The 15,629-nt window shown below is 42.0% G+C and overlaps 1 protein-coding gene across 3 annotated transcripts in view; it reads right to left on the bottom strand.

The window, feature by feature from the left end:
• Positions 1–15,629, bottom strand: part of LOC118379987 (GPI ethanolamine phosphate transferase 2-like) — a 129,347-nt gene that overhangs the window by 38,303 nt on the left and 75,415 nt on the right. For all 3 annotated transcript variants that reach the window (XM_035766987.2, XM_052511832.1, XM_035766995.2), the window contains 2 exons: positions 9,147–9,577; positions 3,662–3,853 (listed from right to left, as the gene is read on the bottom strand). In XM_035766987.2, coding sequence (XP_035622880.1) covers positions 3,662–3,853; positions 9,147–9,577 — 623 coding nt within the window. The remainder of the gene's footprint in view (positions 1–3,661; positions 3,854–9,146; positions 9,578–15,629) is intronic.

Genomic DNA, 15,629 nt, shown 5'->3' with positions numbered 1-15,629 from the left:
TTTTTTAACCATAAGTCTGGTTCATCCTTGGGAGCAATTTCCAAACGCCTGAATGTAACACGTTCATATGTACAAACAATAGTACGCAAGTATAAACACCATGGGACCATGCAGCCGTTACCACTCAGGAAGGAGACACGTTCTGTCTCCTAGAGATGAACGTACTTTGGTGCGAAAAGTGCAAATCAATCCCAGAACAACAGCAAAGGACCTTGTGAAGATGCTGGAGGAAACAGATACAAAATTATCTATATCCACAGTAAAACAAGTCCTATATCGACATAATCTGAAAGGCCACTCAGCAAGGAAGAAGCCACTGCTCCAAAACAGCCATAAAAAGCCAAACTACGGTTTGCAACTGCACATGGGGACAAAGATCGTACTTTTTGAAGAAATGTCCTCTGTTGTGATGAAACAAAATATAACTATTTGGCCATAATGACCATCGTTATGTTTGGAGGAAAAAGGGGGCCAAAATTCACCCAACTTATTGTGGGAAGCATGTGGAAGGCTATCCGAAACATTTGACCCAAGTTAAACAATTTAAAGGCAATGCTACCAAATACTAATTGAGTGTTTGTAAACTTCTGACCCACTGGGAATGTGATGAAAGAAATAAAAGCTGAAATAAATAATTCTCTACTATTAGGTTCATGCTCTACAACATCCGCAGAGTACGACCCTGCCTCACACAGGAAGCGGCACAGGTCCTAATCCAGGCACTTGTCATCTCCCGTCTGGATTACTGCAACTCGCTGTTGGCTGGGCTCCCTGCCTGTGCCATTAAACCCCTACAACTCATCCAGAACGCCGCAGCCCGTCTGGTGTTCAACCTTCCCAAGTTCTCTCACGTCACCCCGCTCCTCCGCTCTCTCCACTGGCTTCCAGTTGAAGCTCGCATCCGCTACAAGACCATGGTGCTTGCCTACGGAGCTGTGAGGGGAACGGCACCTCAGTACCTCCAGGCTCTGATCAGGCCCTACACCCAAACAAGGGCACTGCGTTCATCCACCTCTGGCCTGCTCGCCTCCCTACCACTGAGGAAGTACAGTTCCCGCTCAGCCCAGTCAAAACTGTTCGCTGCTCTGGCCCCCCAATGGTGGAACAAACTCCCTCACGACGCCAGGACAGCGGAGTCAATCACCACCTTCCGGAGACACCTGAAACCCCACCTCTTTAAGGAATACCTAGGATAGGATAAAGTAATCCTTCTCACCCCCCCCCCCTTAAAAGATTTAGATGCACTATTGTAAAGTGGCTGTTCCACTGGATGTCATAAGGTGTATGCACCAATTTGTAAGTCGCTCTGGATAAGAGCGTCTGCTAAATGACTTAAATGTAAATGTAAATGTATTATTCTGACATTTCACATTCTTAAAATAAAGTGGTGATCCTAACTAACCTTACTATGATTAAATGTCAGGAATTGTCAAAAACTAAGTTTAAATGTATTTGGCTTAGGTGTTTGTAAACTTCCAACTTCAACTGTAAGTTCACCCTCTGGTTGGTATTGTAATCAGAACAACTTAGTCCTTTTTCAACTTAGTCCTTTTTTTTAACACACTTTTTCGAACTGGCAATTTATCAATTTGACAAGCATTCCGTACAATAGAAATACAATTATTTTTCATTGTTTACCACGATAAATCTAATATGACAATTTACCCGGTAATTTGTATGAATGGAAACTAATGTTGGTGTAGCCTACCCTGCTGACTTATTATTTTATTAGTTTACTACTTATGTTATCCAAAGTGTCTGGTATGGTAATTTCTTATTAAAATCAGAGGTAAAATATCTCTGGATTGTCCATATTTGAAAATAGTAAATATATCAAGTCAATCGAGGGGATTGAGTTCTTTGTGCCAGAAGGGTGTAGGCCAGAATCGAACCAACGGCAACAAGGCAGGCCTATATGTGCACACTGAAGGCAGCAGCCCAAACAATTTAACTAAATTTTGACCTTAGCCTACACTTGACACTCGCACGTCGTAGCCTAGTGGAGACTGATATCTATATTATGTTATTAAGCTATATAAAACAACAGTTGTTGATGTGGATGGCCTCATTTCAGATACATTTCTGTACATCTGAATATTGAAGTAATAGGGCCTCAGACTAGAATTGGAGCGAGAGAACATTTGCCCTGATCTCAATGACTCGACTGCTCCTGCAATGAGAGAAAGAAAACTGCTGTTTTTCAGGGACTGACAAGGCTCATTTGAATTTGCTGATGCAGCAGGAAAATTATCTGTGACAAGAGTGATCAAGTTAAGATCCGACATCTGTAGCAACCAACTGCTTACAGTGAAGACCATAAAATGTCACAGGTGATTCTCCATGATTTTAAAGTTAAGGAAATGACAAGGATGATTATGTCGTCATTGGGAGAGAAAAACAATACTGCCTAGAGAGCTATACCAAGAACCATACCCCCCAAAAATCTAAATGTTTTTTTTTTGTTGCTGTCAGTCAAGCCCAATTGTCCTTTAGACTTTGACCTAAGAAACACCAAAAACAATTCAGCCTGAACTATCATAACAAGACAGTGTGGGAGACCCTCGTTCTGCTATTTAGGTCAGTGTGATAAGCCACAAAGGGATGATGGGGTCGCATGCTACCAGATCAGCCTGGCTGCGAGTGACTGAGCCGGGGCCACCACTGTTGTAGACACAACTTAATGGAAATGCCAGGAGGTTGCCGCAGCGCCAGCATAAACACCTTCCCGCGGTGATTAATGACTCGGCGACTTGACACGGCGGCGTTGTCAATTATATGGAGTGTTGGTGTGCGCCTGGTACTGTGCAACGAGGGGTAAGGGTGGGTAGGGGTGAGAGGTTAGGTGGGAGTAGAGACAATGTCAAGTAGTGCGTGGAGGGGGGAGGGAACATGTCTAGTAAGAGACGAGGAAGGGGGGTAGGATAACTGGGCAGCAGCACCTGAACACTCATTATTATGCTCTCACAGTCAACGGGGCTGTGGACAAGATGCAGCTGGCTGGGTACTAAGGGTTGATTAGCTTGCTGGTGATAGGGAGGGATTGAGCCAAGTGGCAGAGCAAAGGAGCTCCACATTTGGTCATTAGAAATCAAAAGCACGGGGGTAAACAAAGCGATCAGCCTCTCTGATTGGACCATTAATCACCTTGATACAGAAAGGGCCAGGCTAAGGACATGAGCACAATGATCTCTAATCAGACAGCAATAAGGGGTTTCAAAGCAGTTTTCCCCTTGGGTTACTTGGTTACAAATGATTGAAAGGTTGTTTTTTCCCCTCGTCTTTCTTCCTCTGTGGCCTTGCTGTGTACTTTATGCTGATGTAGGCCTTAAGGTATAGCCTTCATTAACGAGCCATGATGTGATCACATATCAAATGGCTCGAAAAACAGGCAAACACAGCATTTTAATTTTTTATTTTAGATGTCTGGTACCTACTTCCATTCTACTTTTAAAGGCACTTAAATCTTTTGTTTTGCCCATTCACCCTCAATGTCACACATACATGTCTCAAGGATTAAAAATCCTTCTTTAACCCATCTCGTCCCCTTCATCTACACTGATTGAAGTAGATTTAACAAGTGACATCAATAAGGGATCATAGCTTTCACCTGGAAAGAACAGGTGTTCATAATGTTTTGTACACCCAGTCGGTGAAAACTTACTTGGACATGTTTCCACCACCATGTTGCCACGGAAACACAACGTTGCCCACCGCCGCCCGGTAGCTGTATACACCCAGAAGGCCAAGGGCCAGGGCAATCTTGGACACCCAGGAACATCTCCGCTGGACCAGGAAGTAGATCAGAGCCAATGACAAGGCGGCGAACAAGGATAGCACCATCTTGTGTTCGAAGCTATAGAGACAGAACAGATATACATTTAAACCACTTCAAACTGCACTAATTACACACTAGAGTTAGTGAGTAATTGCACTAATTTCACAATTAATTTGTTACACATCTGTTTAAAAAAATGTATTTGACTTTGTTCCGATGAACATTCAAAAATGAAAACAATCACATCAAACTTTATTTATCACATGCGCCAAATACGTGTAGGGCTTACCATTAAATGCTTACTTACAAGCCCTTAACCAGCAGTGCAGTTCCAGAAGAGTTAAGAAAATATTTACCATATAAACTAAAGTAAAAAATAATAAAAAGTAACACAATAACATAACGAGGCTATATACAAGGGGGTACCAGTACCGAGTCAGAGTGCGAGGGTACAGATTAGAGGTAATTTGTACATATAGGTAGGGGTGAAGTGACTATGCATAGATAATAAAACAGTGAGTAGCAGCAGTGTACAAAACAAATGGGGGGGTCAATGTAATAGTCCGGTGGCCATTTGATTAATTGTTCAGCAGTCTTATGGCTCGGGGGTAGAAGCTATATTGTATGCATTAAGATATTTCTTGTGGAGTTTAGTGCCATTCCAGGTTATTTCCTTGGACTCACACCACAGTCATACATTGTAAAATTGGAGGTGGTATTTAGAATGGCACATTTACTAGGGACGTGCAAATTTTCCTTTTCAAGATGATTCTATACGTATCTAGATATATGGGCTCTAATACAATACAGGAATGGTACATTTTAGTTTGAAACTATTCGGTGCGATTCGGTTTGATTAGAGGAATGAATCGATGTGATTTGGTTCGATGCACTAACATTTGTTGCATAAACACATTCATTTTCCATTCTAAATTCAAATCTGCTGCTGACGGAGCGCATGAGCAGGATTTGTCTGGGTGGAGGTGTGTGAACATTTTTAACTATACTTGTGGGGACCAGAAGTTCCCATAAGAATAGTAAACATACAAAAAATGGACCAACTGGAGACATTTTGTTAGTCCCCCCACAAGGCCAAATGCTATATCTAGAGGGTTTAGGTTTAGAATTAGTGTTAAGGTTAGTATTAGGTTTATGGTGAGGAGGTAGGGTTAGTTTTAGGGTTAGGAGCTAGGATTAGGTTAGGCTTTGGGGTGTTTGATTTTTGTCCTTATTCACAGGGACCAAAGAGAACATCTCAGGGACAAAAGAGAACATCTCATGGACCAAAGAGAACATCTCATAGACCAAAGAGAACATCTCATGGACCAAAGAGAACATCTCATGGACCAAAGAGAACATCTCAGGAACCAAAGAGAACATCTCAGGAACCAAAGAGAACATCTCAGGAACCAAAGAGAACATCTCAGGAACCAAAGAGAACATCTCAAGGACCAAAGATAACATCTCAGGGACCAAAGAGAACATCTCAGGGAGGAAGAGAACATCTCAGGGACCAAAGAGAACATCTCAGGGACCAAAGAGAACATCTCAGGGCCCAAAGAGAACATCTCAGGGACCAAAGAGAACATCTCAGGGACCAAAGAGAACATCTCAGGAAGGAAGAGAACATCTCAGGAAGGAAGAGAACATCACAGGGACCAAAGAGAACATCTCAGGGCCCAAAGAGAACATCTCAGGGACCAAAGAGAACATCACAAGGACCAAAGAGAACATCTCAGGAAGGAAGAGAACATCTCAGGAAGGAAGAGAACATCACAGGGACCAAAGAGAACATCTCAGGGACCAAAGAGAACATCTCAGGGACCAAAGAGAACATCTCAGGGACCAAAGAGAACATCTCAGGGACCAAAGAGAACATCAAGGACCAAAGAGAACATCTCAGGAAGCAAAGAGAACATCTCAGGAAGCAAAGAGAACATCTCAAGGACCAAAGAGAACATCTCAAGGACAAAAGAGAACATCTCAGGGAGGAAGAGAACATCTCAAGGACCAAAGAGAACATCTCAAGGACCAAAGAGAACATCTCAAGGACCAAAGAGAACATCTCAAGGACCAAAGAGAACATCTCAAGGACCAAAGAGAACATCTCAGGGAGGAAGAGAACATCTCAGGGACCAAAGAGAACATCTCAGGGACCTAAGAGAACATCTCAGGGAGGAAGAGAACATCTCAGGGAAGCAATAGAGTAAGAGAGTACAATAACTTGAAGGAACTTGCTTTGTCTCCTTTCCTCCACATTATCTACCCTGATGAGAAATAACTGGACTGGTGATAACAAAATCATCTACTTTTGTGCTTTCATCTACCCTTTGCATTCATATCAATGCATTTGAAAGAGAGGAGAAAAGGAAGAGGAAGCCACAATCAACTATTGAGATGCAGCCTAGATATGCCAGAAGGACAGTATAGCCCTGGTATCAGGGCAGGGGGTTGGGTTGGGTAAGGGGAACAGACAGGCACCTTGAAGGAGGAACGATGCCGGAGCTCATTACCCACACAGCATAGAGCAGGGGGAATATAGGAAAAGGAGGCAACGGCAGACAGGAAAAAGGTCAGCTAATTCTAAATCCACAATACTCTGAACCCAGTGCCCCCAGCACAAGGCATTCATCTTGTTACTTGTGGAGCCGTGAGAATGCTAATGGACAGAAAAACCTTAGGTTCAAAATGAGAACAACGGGTTCGCTGAAGGTTCCGTAAACTTTCTGCCACACAAGGTTTTTTTCTACATCGTTGAGTGAATCCGAATGTACGGCGGTCCACTGATAATCTGATTTGGGCTCGGATTCAGAGGCCATCTAGGCTTGTTATCTTGGCCCTAAAATTTGCCTTGAGCTTTCTTCACTTTAGAATTACAGGGCAGCCGAAGAGAGGCTTTCAACATACAATAGAAAGGAACAGCCTAATGCTACCTGCAGAGACAGCCAAGGATATGACTCATTTCTTTTAGCTCCTATGGGAGTTACTCCACTTTTATTTATAACCTTGATGTGAGGAAACTAGCTACCATTATGGTGCCGCAGAGATAATAAGGTAAGGTAGCAGGCTCTAATGGATAACACTCTATGCAGTTTCTCTTGGTCTAAACAGGGAATGTTCTTTCATTCACTAGCCTAGATCCTTTGCCAAGGTACTGGGGGGCTCACCGAGTTCTCTGTATGTTCAGAAGCTCACCCACTTTTTTAGAGCCACACTTTTGAATGTCACAATTTTATTGAAACATTCCTAACACCTTACTCAGAGACCATGAGTATAAGGCATTATGATGATGCCATACTGCATTATATGACTTGTCATATCCATGTACAGTATGATCACCTTATGTCTTAAGAGCCATAAGGACTGCTTTACCAGGGCAACACTACAAAGAAGCTTGGTAATGATCTCCTAAGTTTTCTGGCAAGCTAAAACTTCACTATGTTGTAGCTGTTTAAAGGCACAGTGCAGTCAAAAATTTGATTTTCCTATGTCTTGTATACATTTCCACACTATGAGGTTGGAATACAATGAATTTTCAAAATTACAATAATGCCTTTTAGTGCAAGAGCTGTTTGAAAAGACCACCTGAAGTTTCAGCCTGTTTTGGTGGGATTGAGTTTTGGCCTGCCTGACAAAACAATGCACTGACTATTATGTGACTAAAGGGCCATCCACACCAAGGAATTCAATATGACTATTATGTGACGAAAGGTCCATCCACACCAAGGAATTCAATATGACTATTATGTGACTAAAAGAGCTGTCCACACCAAGGACAATAAACTAGACAAAAATAGCAGCAAAAATTAACACTGTTGTTAATTAAGAAGCTATTTTTGTTTATTGTTGACAATTTTAATTGAAAACAATCACAGTTGTTAAGAAGCTACTGACTATTATGTCTGACTGGCTACTGACTATTACTGTGATTGTTTTCAATTAAAATGGTCAAAAATAAACAAAAGTAGCTTCTTAACAACAGCGTTCATTTTTGCTGCTATTTGTTCTAGTTTAGTCACATAAATAGTCCGTGCTGATTAAATAATAGTGCTGATTTAATATTGAGATAAAAACACTTCCTGGGTGTTTACCACTAAGTTTTTATTTATTTATTTTACCTTTATTTAACTAGGCAAGTCAGTTAAGAACAAATTCTTATTTACAATGACGGCCTAGGAACAGTGGCTTGTTCAGGGGCAGAAAGACAGATTTTTACCTTGTCATCTCGGGGATTCGATCTCGCAACCTTTTTGGTTACTGGCCCAATGCTCTAACCACAAGGCTACCTGCGCCCCAGTCCGGGCAACAACTTAAACGATTTTACTGAGTCACAGTTCATATAAGGAAATCAGCCCATTGAAATAAATAAATTAGGCCCTAATCTATGGATATCACATGACAGAGCAGGGGTGGAGCCGTGGGTGGGCCTTGGATGGCATAGGCCCACCCACAGGGGAGCCAGGCCCGGCCAATCAGAATACCTTTTTCCCAACAAAGGGGCTTTATTACAGACAGCAATACTCCTCAGTTTCATAAGCTGTCCGGGTTTTTGGTATCAGACGATCCCGCAGGTGAAGAAGCCTGATGTGGAGGTCCTGGGCTGGCATGGTTACACGTGGTCTGCGGTTGTGAAGCCGGTTAGACATACTGCCAAAAATGATCATGCATATCAGCTTCTTGATATGCCACACCTGTCAGGTGGATGGATTAGCTTGGCAAAGGGGAAATGCTCAGTAACAGGGATGTAAACAAATGTGTCCACAAAATTAGAGATAAATTAGCTTTTTGTGTGTATGGAACATTTCTTGGCCCTTGAATTTCAGCTCACGAAACATGGGACCAAAACTTTTAATATTTTAATATTAAAAGTTTTTAATATAATTTAATATAATTTTAATATTTTGATTCAGTATACAACAGTCAACCAACTCTGGGGCGACAACCTTAGTACTGCCTGTGAGTCAGCCCTCTAGAACAGGTACTCCGACTTGGGTCCTTCACAAGCTAATGAGGCTCTCTAGTGCTGTGTACAACACTCAGTAGTAAAGTTGACATTCAGTAACAATGCAGCGTGAAAACCAATGAATGCTGGAAAAGAGGCCCGGGGTAATCACTGCCGATGGCCTTACAAAGCAGTGGGGTGCAAAATGTTTGGCGTGTGTACCCAGAATTTTTATTAATTGGGCAAAAGATATGAACAGGCAAAAAGCTAACTAAAAAGGGTTGCTGCAAATGAAGAAAATGTAATATATTCAACTTGCACTACAGTAAATAGTAGTTTATGGAGCTCTGCTTATGGCAACATTCATCCTGAGTGAAGTAACACACAACACAACAATACACAGTAATTATCAAACTTCAGCACACCCACCTGTTGAGCCAGTGTCCCAGGTCAGGCAGGTGAGCCCACTGCACCCCGGTCTGGTTGAGCGAGCGCAGCAGACGACAACACGCCAGGGTGAGCGGTGGGGTAGCCAGGGCCAGCCACTTCTCCGAACCTGCATCCGTCACCCCCAAATCAGCTAACGGTGAGGCAACCGCGTCCCCCTCATTGGAGGGGAGGAGGTAGTCTTCGTCCTCCAAGCTCCCAAAGTTGGCACGGCGCTCCTGGAAGTACTTGCGACAGACGTCTTGGAAGACTACCAGGCAGAGGGTGTTAAGCAGGAAGTACCAGACCTGGTGCTCCTCCTCCACGAAGCTGCTGGCCGACAGGCTGAGGGTGTGGCCAGCCGTGCCCGCCAGGAGAAGAATGTCCAGCTCCGACAGAGACCACCCACCACTGACACCACCATGGGATGGAGACTAGGGAAGAAAAGAAAAGGAGAGAGGAAGGGAGATTGAGCATAATGTGATTCTCTCTCTCAGGCCAATACTGGAATATAAACAACTAATTAAACAAACACATTGGTCAAATTAAGAAAGAAAACAGAATAGAGATGGCTTCACAACAAAGTGAAACAATTAATACAGAGTCACCTGAACTTGCCAAAATGATCAAGTTAAAGGATGTAATTAAAATCAGGTCCATATAGAGGAACACAAGTGAATGGAGAAAGATAGTATAGACAAGGTCCCTCTAACACATCAAGAACACTGTGACTGTGAGTGTGAGACCCTGAGTGTGTGTGTGTTTTCACCCCACACTGAGTTGTAAAGTACTCCCCCTGGTCCTGTGAACTGCATCTTGTTGTTGAGTCAGTACTCAGAGGGGGCCTAACAGAGTAAGTAAGTGCACTACTCTGATCCCGCTAAGTTAACACTGTCACTGGAGGCAGCAGGTAAAACACACAGGGACAGAGTGTTTACTGTGCTTCATGGCAAACATCTTAATAACGTCAAAAGGAAAGCTCATTACAGTAAATCTAATGACTGATTGTTGAAATCTATTTACTGTTTGCATTATAATATTCATTTTTCGCCTCTCAATCTCCTTCCAACAGGTATGTTGCAGTGATCCCTTTCCATGTACACACTTGTGTGCAGGACAGAGGGGTGAGTGACAGCTCTCTGTGGCGTGTCACGGTAACACGCTGCTCCACAGCGAGCGGCTCGTCCTCGCCAAGCGCAGCTCATCCATCAACGGGGAGGAACGCACCTCGCGGCGAGCTCAGTGGAGGGGAAAACGTAATATGTAAACAGAGTGCTGTTTGTGTAAACAAAGTTTTTTTGGGGAAAAAACTCACAATGTCTAGCTCTCTTTTCTTAGTCATCCCTCTATCCTGCCTTGGTTTAAAGTCCCTGAGCTGAGGGACTGAGGGCACTTGAATCCCAACAAGATTAGTCTGGATTGGCTGGGATTTAATGTACTAATTATGGTATCCTAAATGGCAGGGAAAGAAGTGGCAAAAGTCTACACCTCCTTTGGATTTCTTAAAAAAATGTGTTACAATATGGGATTAAAATTGATTTGTCTTTTTTTTCAATAATCTACACTAAATACTTTGTCAAAGTGGAAGAATAGTTGTTATTTTTAAGATAAATAACAAATTTGATAACTAAAACATAGTTGTTGCATAAGTATTCAGCCCCTTTGTTTAAGCAAGCCTAAATTAGTTCAGGAGTAAAATTTGTCTTAACAAGTCACATAAATTACATGGAAATAATTGACATGATTTTGAACGACGAAACATGCACCTGTTAGAACTTAAGGCTCCATGGATTGATGAGGAATTTAAAAACTGTATGGTTGAAAGAGATGGGACAAAAGGAGTGGCTAAGTCTGGCTGCACATCTGACTGCCTAACTTACTGCAAAATTGAGAAATGGTTTGACTAAACTCAACAAAAATAAGCCAAAACTGTATTATGAAGCCAATATCAATGATATAAAGAATGATGGGAAAAATATTGAGTACTTTAAATGAAATTATGGTCAGAAAGACAAATTGAACTCCAACTTTCATCGAATCAGATGGCTTCTTCATCACAAAACATTTGATGTTGCCAATTATTTAAATTATTACTTCATTGGCAAAGTGGGCAAACTTAGGCAGGGAATGCCAACAACGAACAGTGTGCCATCGTATTCAAGCATAAAATAACAAATAATCAAAGAAAAGCATTGCAAGTTTGAATTTTGTAAAGTTGGTTCGGGAGATGTGGAAAAATGATTGTTATTTATAAATATTGACAAACCTCCTGGCATTGACAACTTAGATGGAAAGATACTGAGGATGGTAGCTGACTCTACAGCCACTCCTATCTGTCATATCTTTTATCTGAGCCTAGAGGAAAGTCTTTGTCCTCTGGCCTGGAGGGAAGCCAAAGTAATTCCGCTACCCAAAGAATGGTAAAGCGGCCTTTATTGGTTCTAACAGCAGACCTATACGCTTGCTGCCAGCTCTTAGCAAACTGTTGGAAAAAAGTGTGTTTTGACCAAATATAATGCTATTTCTCTGTAAACAAAGCAACAACAGACTTTCAGCATGCTTATAGAGAAGGGCACTCGACATGTACTGCACTGACACAAATGACTGATTGAAATAAATTGATAAGAAGATTGTGGATTCATAGCTATCTAATATAACTCAGAGGGTTTTCTTTAATGGAAGCTTCTCTAATGTCAAACATGTAAAGTGTGGTGTACTGCAGGGCAGCTCTCTAGGCCCTCTACTAATTTATATTTTTACCAATGACCTGCCATTGGAATTAAACAAACCGTGTGTGTCCATGTATGCTGATGATTCAACTATACGCATCAGCAACCACAGCTAATGAAGTCACTGAAACCAATCTGGTAATGAATGGTGTGGCTGTTGAACAAATTAAGGAGACTAAATTACTTGGCGTTACCTTAGATTGTAAACTGTCATGGTCAAAACATATAGATTCAATGGATGTAAAGACGGGGAGAAGTCTGTCCGTAATAAAGAGATGCTCTGCTTTTTTGAAACTACACAAAGCAAGCCCTGCAGGCTCTATTTAAAAAAAATGCATCTTGATTATTGTCCTGTCATATGTTCAAGTGCTGCAAAGCAAGACCTAGTTAAGATGCAGTTGGCCCAGAACAGAGCGGCACATCTTGCTTTTCATTGTAATCAGAGGGCTGATATAAAAACTGTGCATTCCAGTCTCTCTTGGCTAAGAGTTGAGGGGAGACTGACTGCATCATTTCTTTTTATAAGAAACAATAGGTTGAAAATCACAAATTGTTTGCATAGTCAACTTACACACATCTCTGACACACACACACACTTACCCCACCAGACATGCCACCTGGGGTCTTTTCACAGTCCTCAAATCCAGAACAAATTCAAGAATGTGTACAGTATTATATAGAGCCATTATTGCATGGAATGTTTTTTTTAACAGATTAAGCTAAACCTCACGGCACAATGCCTCTCCCATATTTGACCTAGATAGTTTGTGTGTATGCATTGATATGTTGGCTATGTGTGCCTTTTGAAAAAAATGTACAGTGGGGCAAAAAAATATTTAGTCAGCCACCAATTGTGCAAGTTGTCCCACTTCAAAAAGATGAGAGAGGCCTGTAATTTTCATCATAGTTACACTTCAACTATGACAGACGAAATGAGAAAAAAATCCAGTTAAATCACATTGTAGGATTTTTTATGAATTTATTTGCAAATTATGGTGGAAAATAAGTATTTGGTCAATAACAAAAGTTTATCTCAATACTTTGTTATATACCCTTTGTTGGCAATGACAGAGTTCAAACGTTTTCTGTAAGTCTTCACAAGGTTTTCACACAATTTTGCTAGTATTTTGGCCCATTCCTCCAAGCAGATCTCCTCTAGAGCAGTGATGTTTTGGGGCTGTTGCTGGGCAACACAGACTTACAACTCCCTCCAAAGATTTTCTATGGGGTTGAGATCTGGAGACTGGCTAGGCCACTCCAGGACCTTGAAATGCTTCTTACGAAGCCACTCCTTCGTTGCCCGGGCGGTGTGTTTGGGATCATTGTCATGTTGAAAGACCCAGCCACGTTTCATCTTCAATGCCCTTGCTGATGGAAGGTTTTCACTCAAAATCTCACGATACATGGCCCCATTAATTTTTTCCTTTACACGGATCAGTCGTCCTGGTCCCTTTGCAGGAAAACAGCCCCAAAGCATGATGTTTCCACCCCCATGCTTCACAGTAGATATGGTGTTCTTTGGATGCAACTAAGCATTCTTTGTTCTCCAAACACGACAAGTTTAGTATTTACCAAAAAGTAATATTTTGGTCTCATCTGACCATATGACATTCTCCCAATCTTCTTCTGGATCATCCAAATGCTGTCTAGCAAACTTCAGACGGGTCTGGACATGTACTGGCTTAAGCAGGGGGACACGTCTGGCACTGCAGGATTTGAGTGCCTGGCGGCGTAGTGTGTTACTGATGGTAGACTTTGTTACTTTGGTCCCAGCTCTTTGCAGGTAATTCACTAGGTCCCCCCGTGTGGTTCTGGGATTTTTGCTCACCGTTCTTGTGATCATTTTGACCCCACGGGGTGAGATCTTGCGTGGAGCCCCAGATCGAGGGAGATTATCAGTGGTCTTGTATGTCTTCCATTTCCTAATAATTGCTCCCACAGTTTATTTATTCAAACCAAGCTGCTTACCTATTGCAGATTCAGTCTTCCCAGCCTGGTGCAGGTCTACAATTTTGTTTCTGGTGTCCTTAGACAGCTCTTTGGTCTTGGCCATAGTGGAGTTTGGAGTGTGACTGCTTGAGGTTGTGGACAGGTATCTTTTATACAGATAACAAGTTCAAACAGGTGCCATTAATACAGGTAACGAGTGGAGGACAGAGGAGCCTCTTAAAGAAGAAGTTACAGGTCTGTGAGAGCCAGAAATCTTGCTTGTTTGTAGGTGACCAAATACATATTTTCCACCATAATTTGCAAATAAATTAATTAAAAATCCTACAATGTGATTTTCTGGATATTTTTGTCTGACATAGTTGAAGTGTACCTATGATGAAAATTACAGGCCTCTCTCATCGTTTTAAGTGGGAGAACTTGCACAAATACTTTTTTGCCCCACTGTATGTAGTTCTGTCCTTGAGCTGTTCTTGTCTATTAATGTTCTGTATTATTTCATCTTTTGTGTGGATCCCAGGAAGAGCAGATGCTGCTTTTGCAACAACTAATGGGGTTTCTAATAAAATACTAAAAATGACCCTTCCTCTGTCCCGCATACATACAACATCTGTAAGGTCCCTCAGTCAAATATTGAATTTCAAGAACAGATTCAACTACAAAGACTAGGAAGCTTTTCAAAAGCCTCACAATGAATGGCAGATGTGTAACAATAACTAAATCAGACATTGAATCTCTCTTTAAGCATGGTCAAGTTAATAATTATGGTGTGTTCGGCGAGTGGCACAACGGTCTAAGGCACTGCATCTCAGTGCTAGAGTGGTCACTACAGACCCTGGTTTGATTCTAGGCTGTATCACAACCGGCCATGATTGGGAGTCCCATAGGGCGGCGCACAATTAGCCCAGCGTCATCCGGGTTAGTGTTTGGCCGGGGTAGGCCGTCATTGTAAATAAGAATTTGTTCTCAACTGATTTGCCTGGTTAAATAAAAGGTTAAATAATTAAAAAAATGAATACAAAAATGAAACCAACCAACCTCCTCTGTTATTGGGAATGGTGAGAGGTTAGCATGTCTTGGGGGTATGATCTGTGTGCCTTTGTACCTTACTCACGATTCATTCAGGACTATCCGGAATCATGGTAGCATCCACATGAATGTACAGTCGTGGCCAAATGTTTTGAGAATGACACAAATATTAATTTCCACAATGTCTGCTGCCTCAGTGTCTTTAGATATTTTTGTCAGATATTACTATGGAATACTGAAGTATAATTACAAGCATTTCATAAGTGTCAAAGGCTTTTATTTACAATTACATGAAGGTGATGCAAAGAGTCAATATTTGCAGTGTTGACCCTTCTTTTTCAAGACCTCTGCAATCTGCCCTGGCATGCTGTCAATTAACTTCTGGGCCATGCTGTCAATTAACTCCTGATGGCAGCCCATTCTTGCATAATCAATGCTTGGAGTTTGTCAGAATTTGTGGGGTTTTGTTTGTCCACCAGCCTCTTGAGGATTGACCACAAGTTCTCAATGGGATTAAGGTCTGGGGAGTTTCCTGACCATGGACCCAAAATATCCATGTTTTGTTCCCCGAGCCACTTAGTTGGATGGTTGGGAGAAGTTGCTCTCGGAGGATGTGTTGGTACCATTCTTTATTCATGGCTGTGTTCTTTGGCAAAATTGTGAGTGAGCCCACTCCCTTGGCTGAGAAGCAACCCCACACATGAATGGTCTTAGGATGCTTTACTGTTGCATGACACAGGACTGATGGTAGCGCTCACCTTATCTTCTCCGGACAAGCTTT

Source organism: Oncorhynchus keta, chromosome 4 (assembly GCF_023373465.1).
Source record: "Oncorhynchus keta strain PuntledgeMale-10-30-2019 chromosome 4, Oket_V2, whole genome shotgun sequence".
Classification (NCBI taxonomy): domain Eukaryota; kingdom Metazoa; phylum Chordata; class Actinopteri; order Salmoniformes; family Salmonidae; genus Oncorhynchus; species Oncorhynchus keta.
The sequence above is the reverse complement of the archived record's forward strand: the minus strand, read 5'-3'. Positions and strand labels throughout refer to the sequence as shown.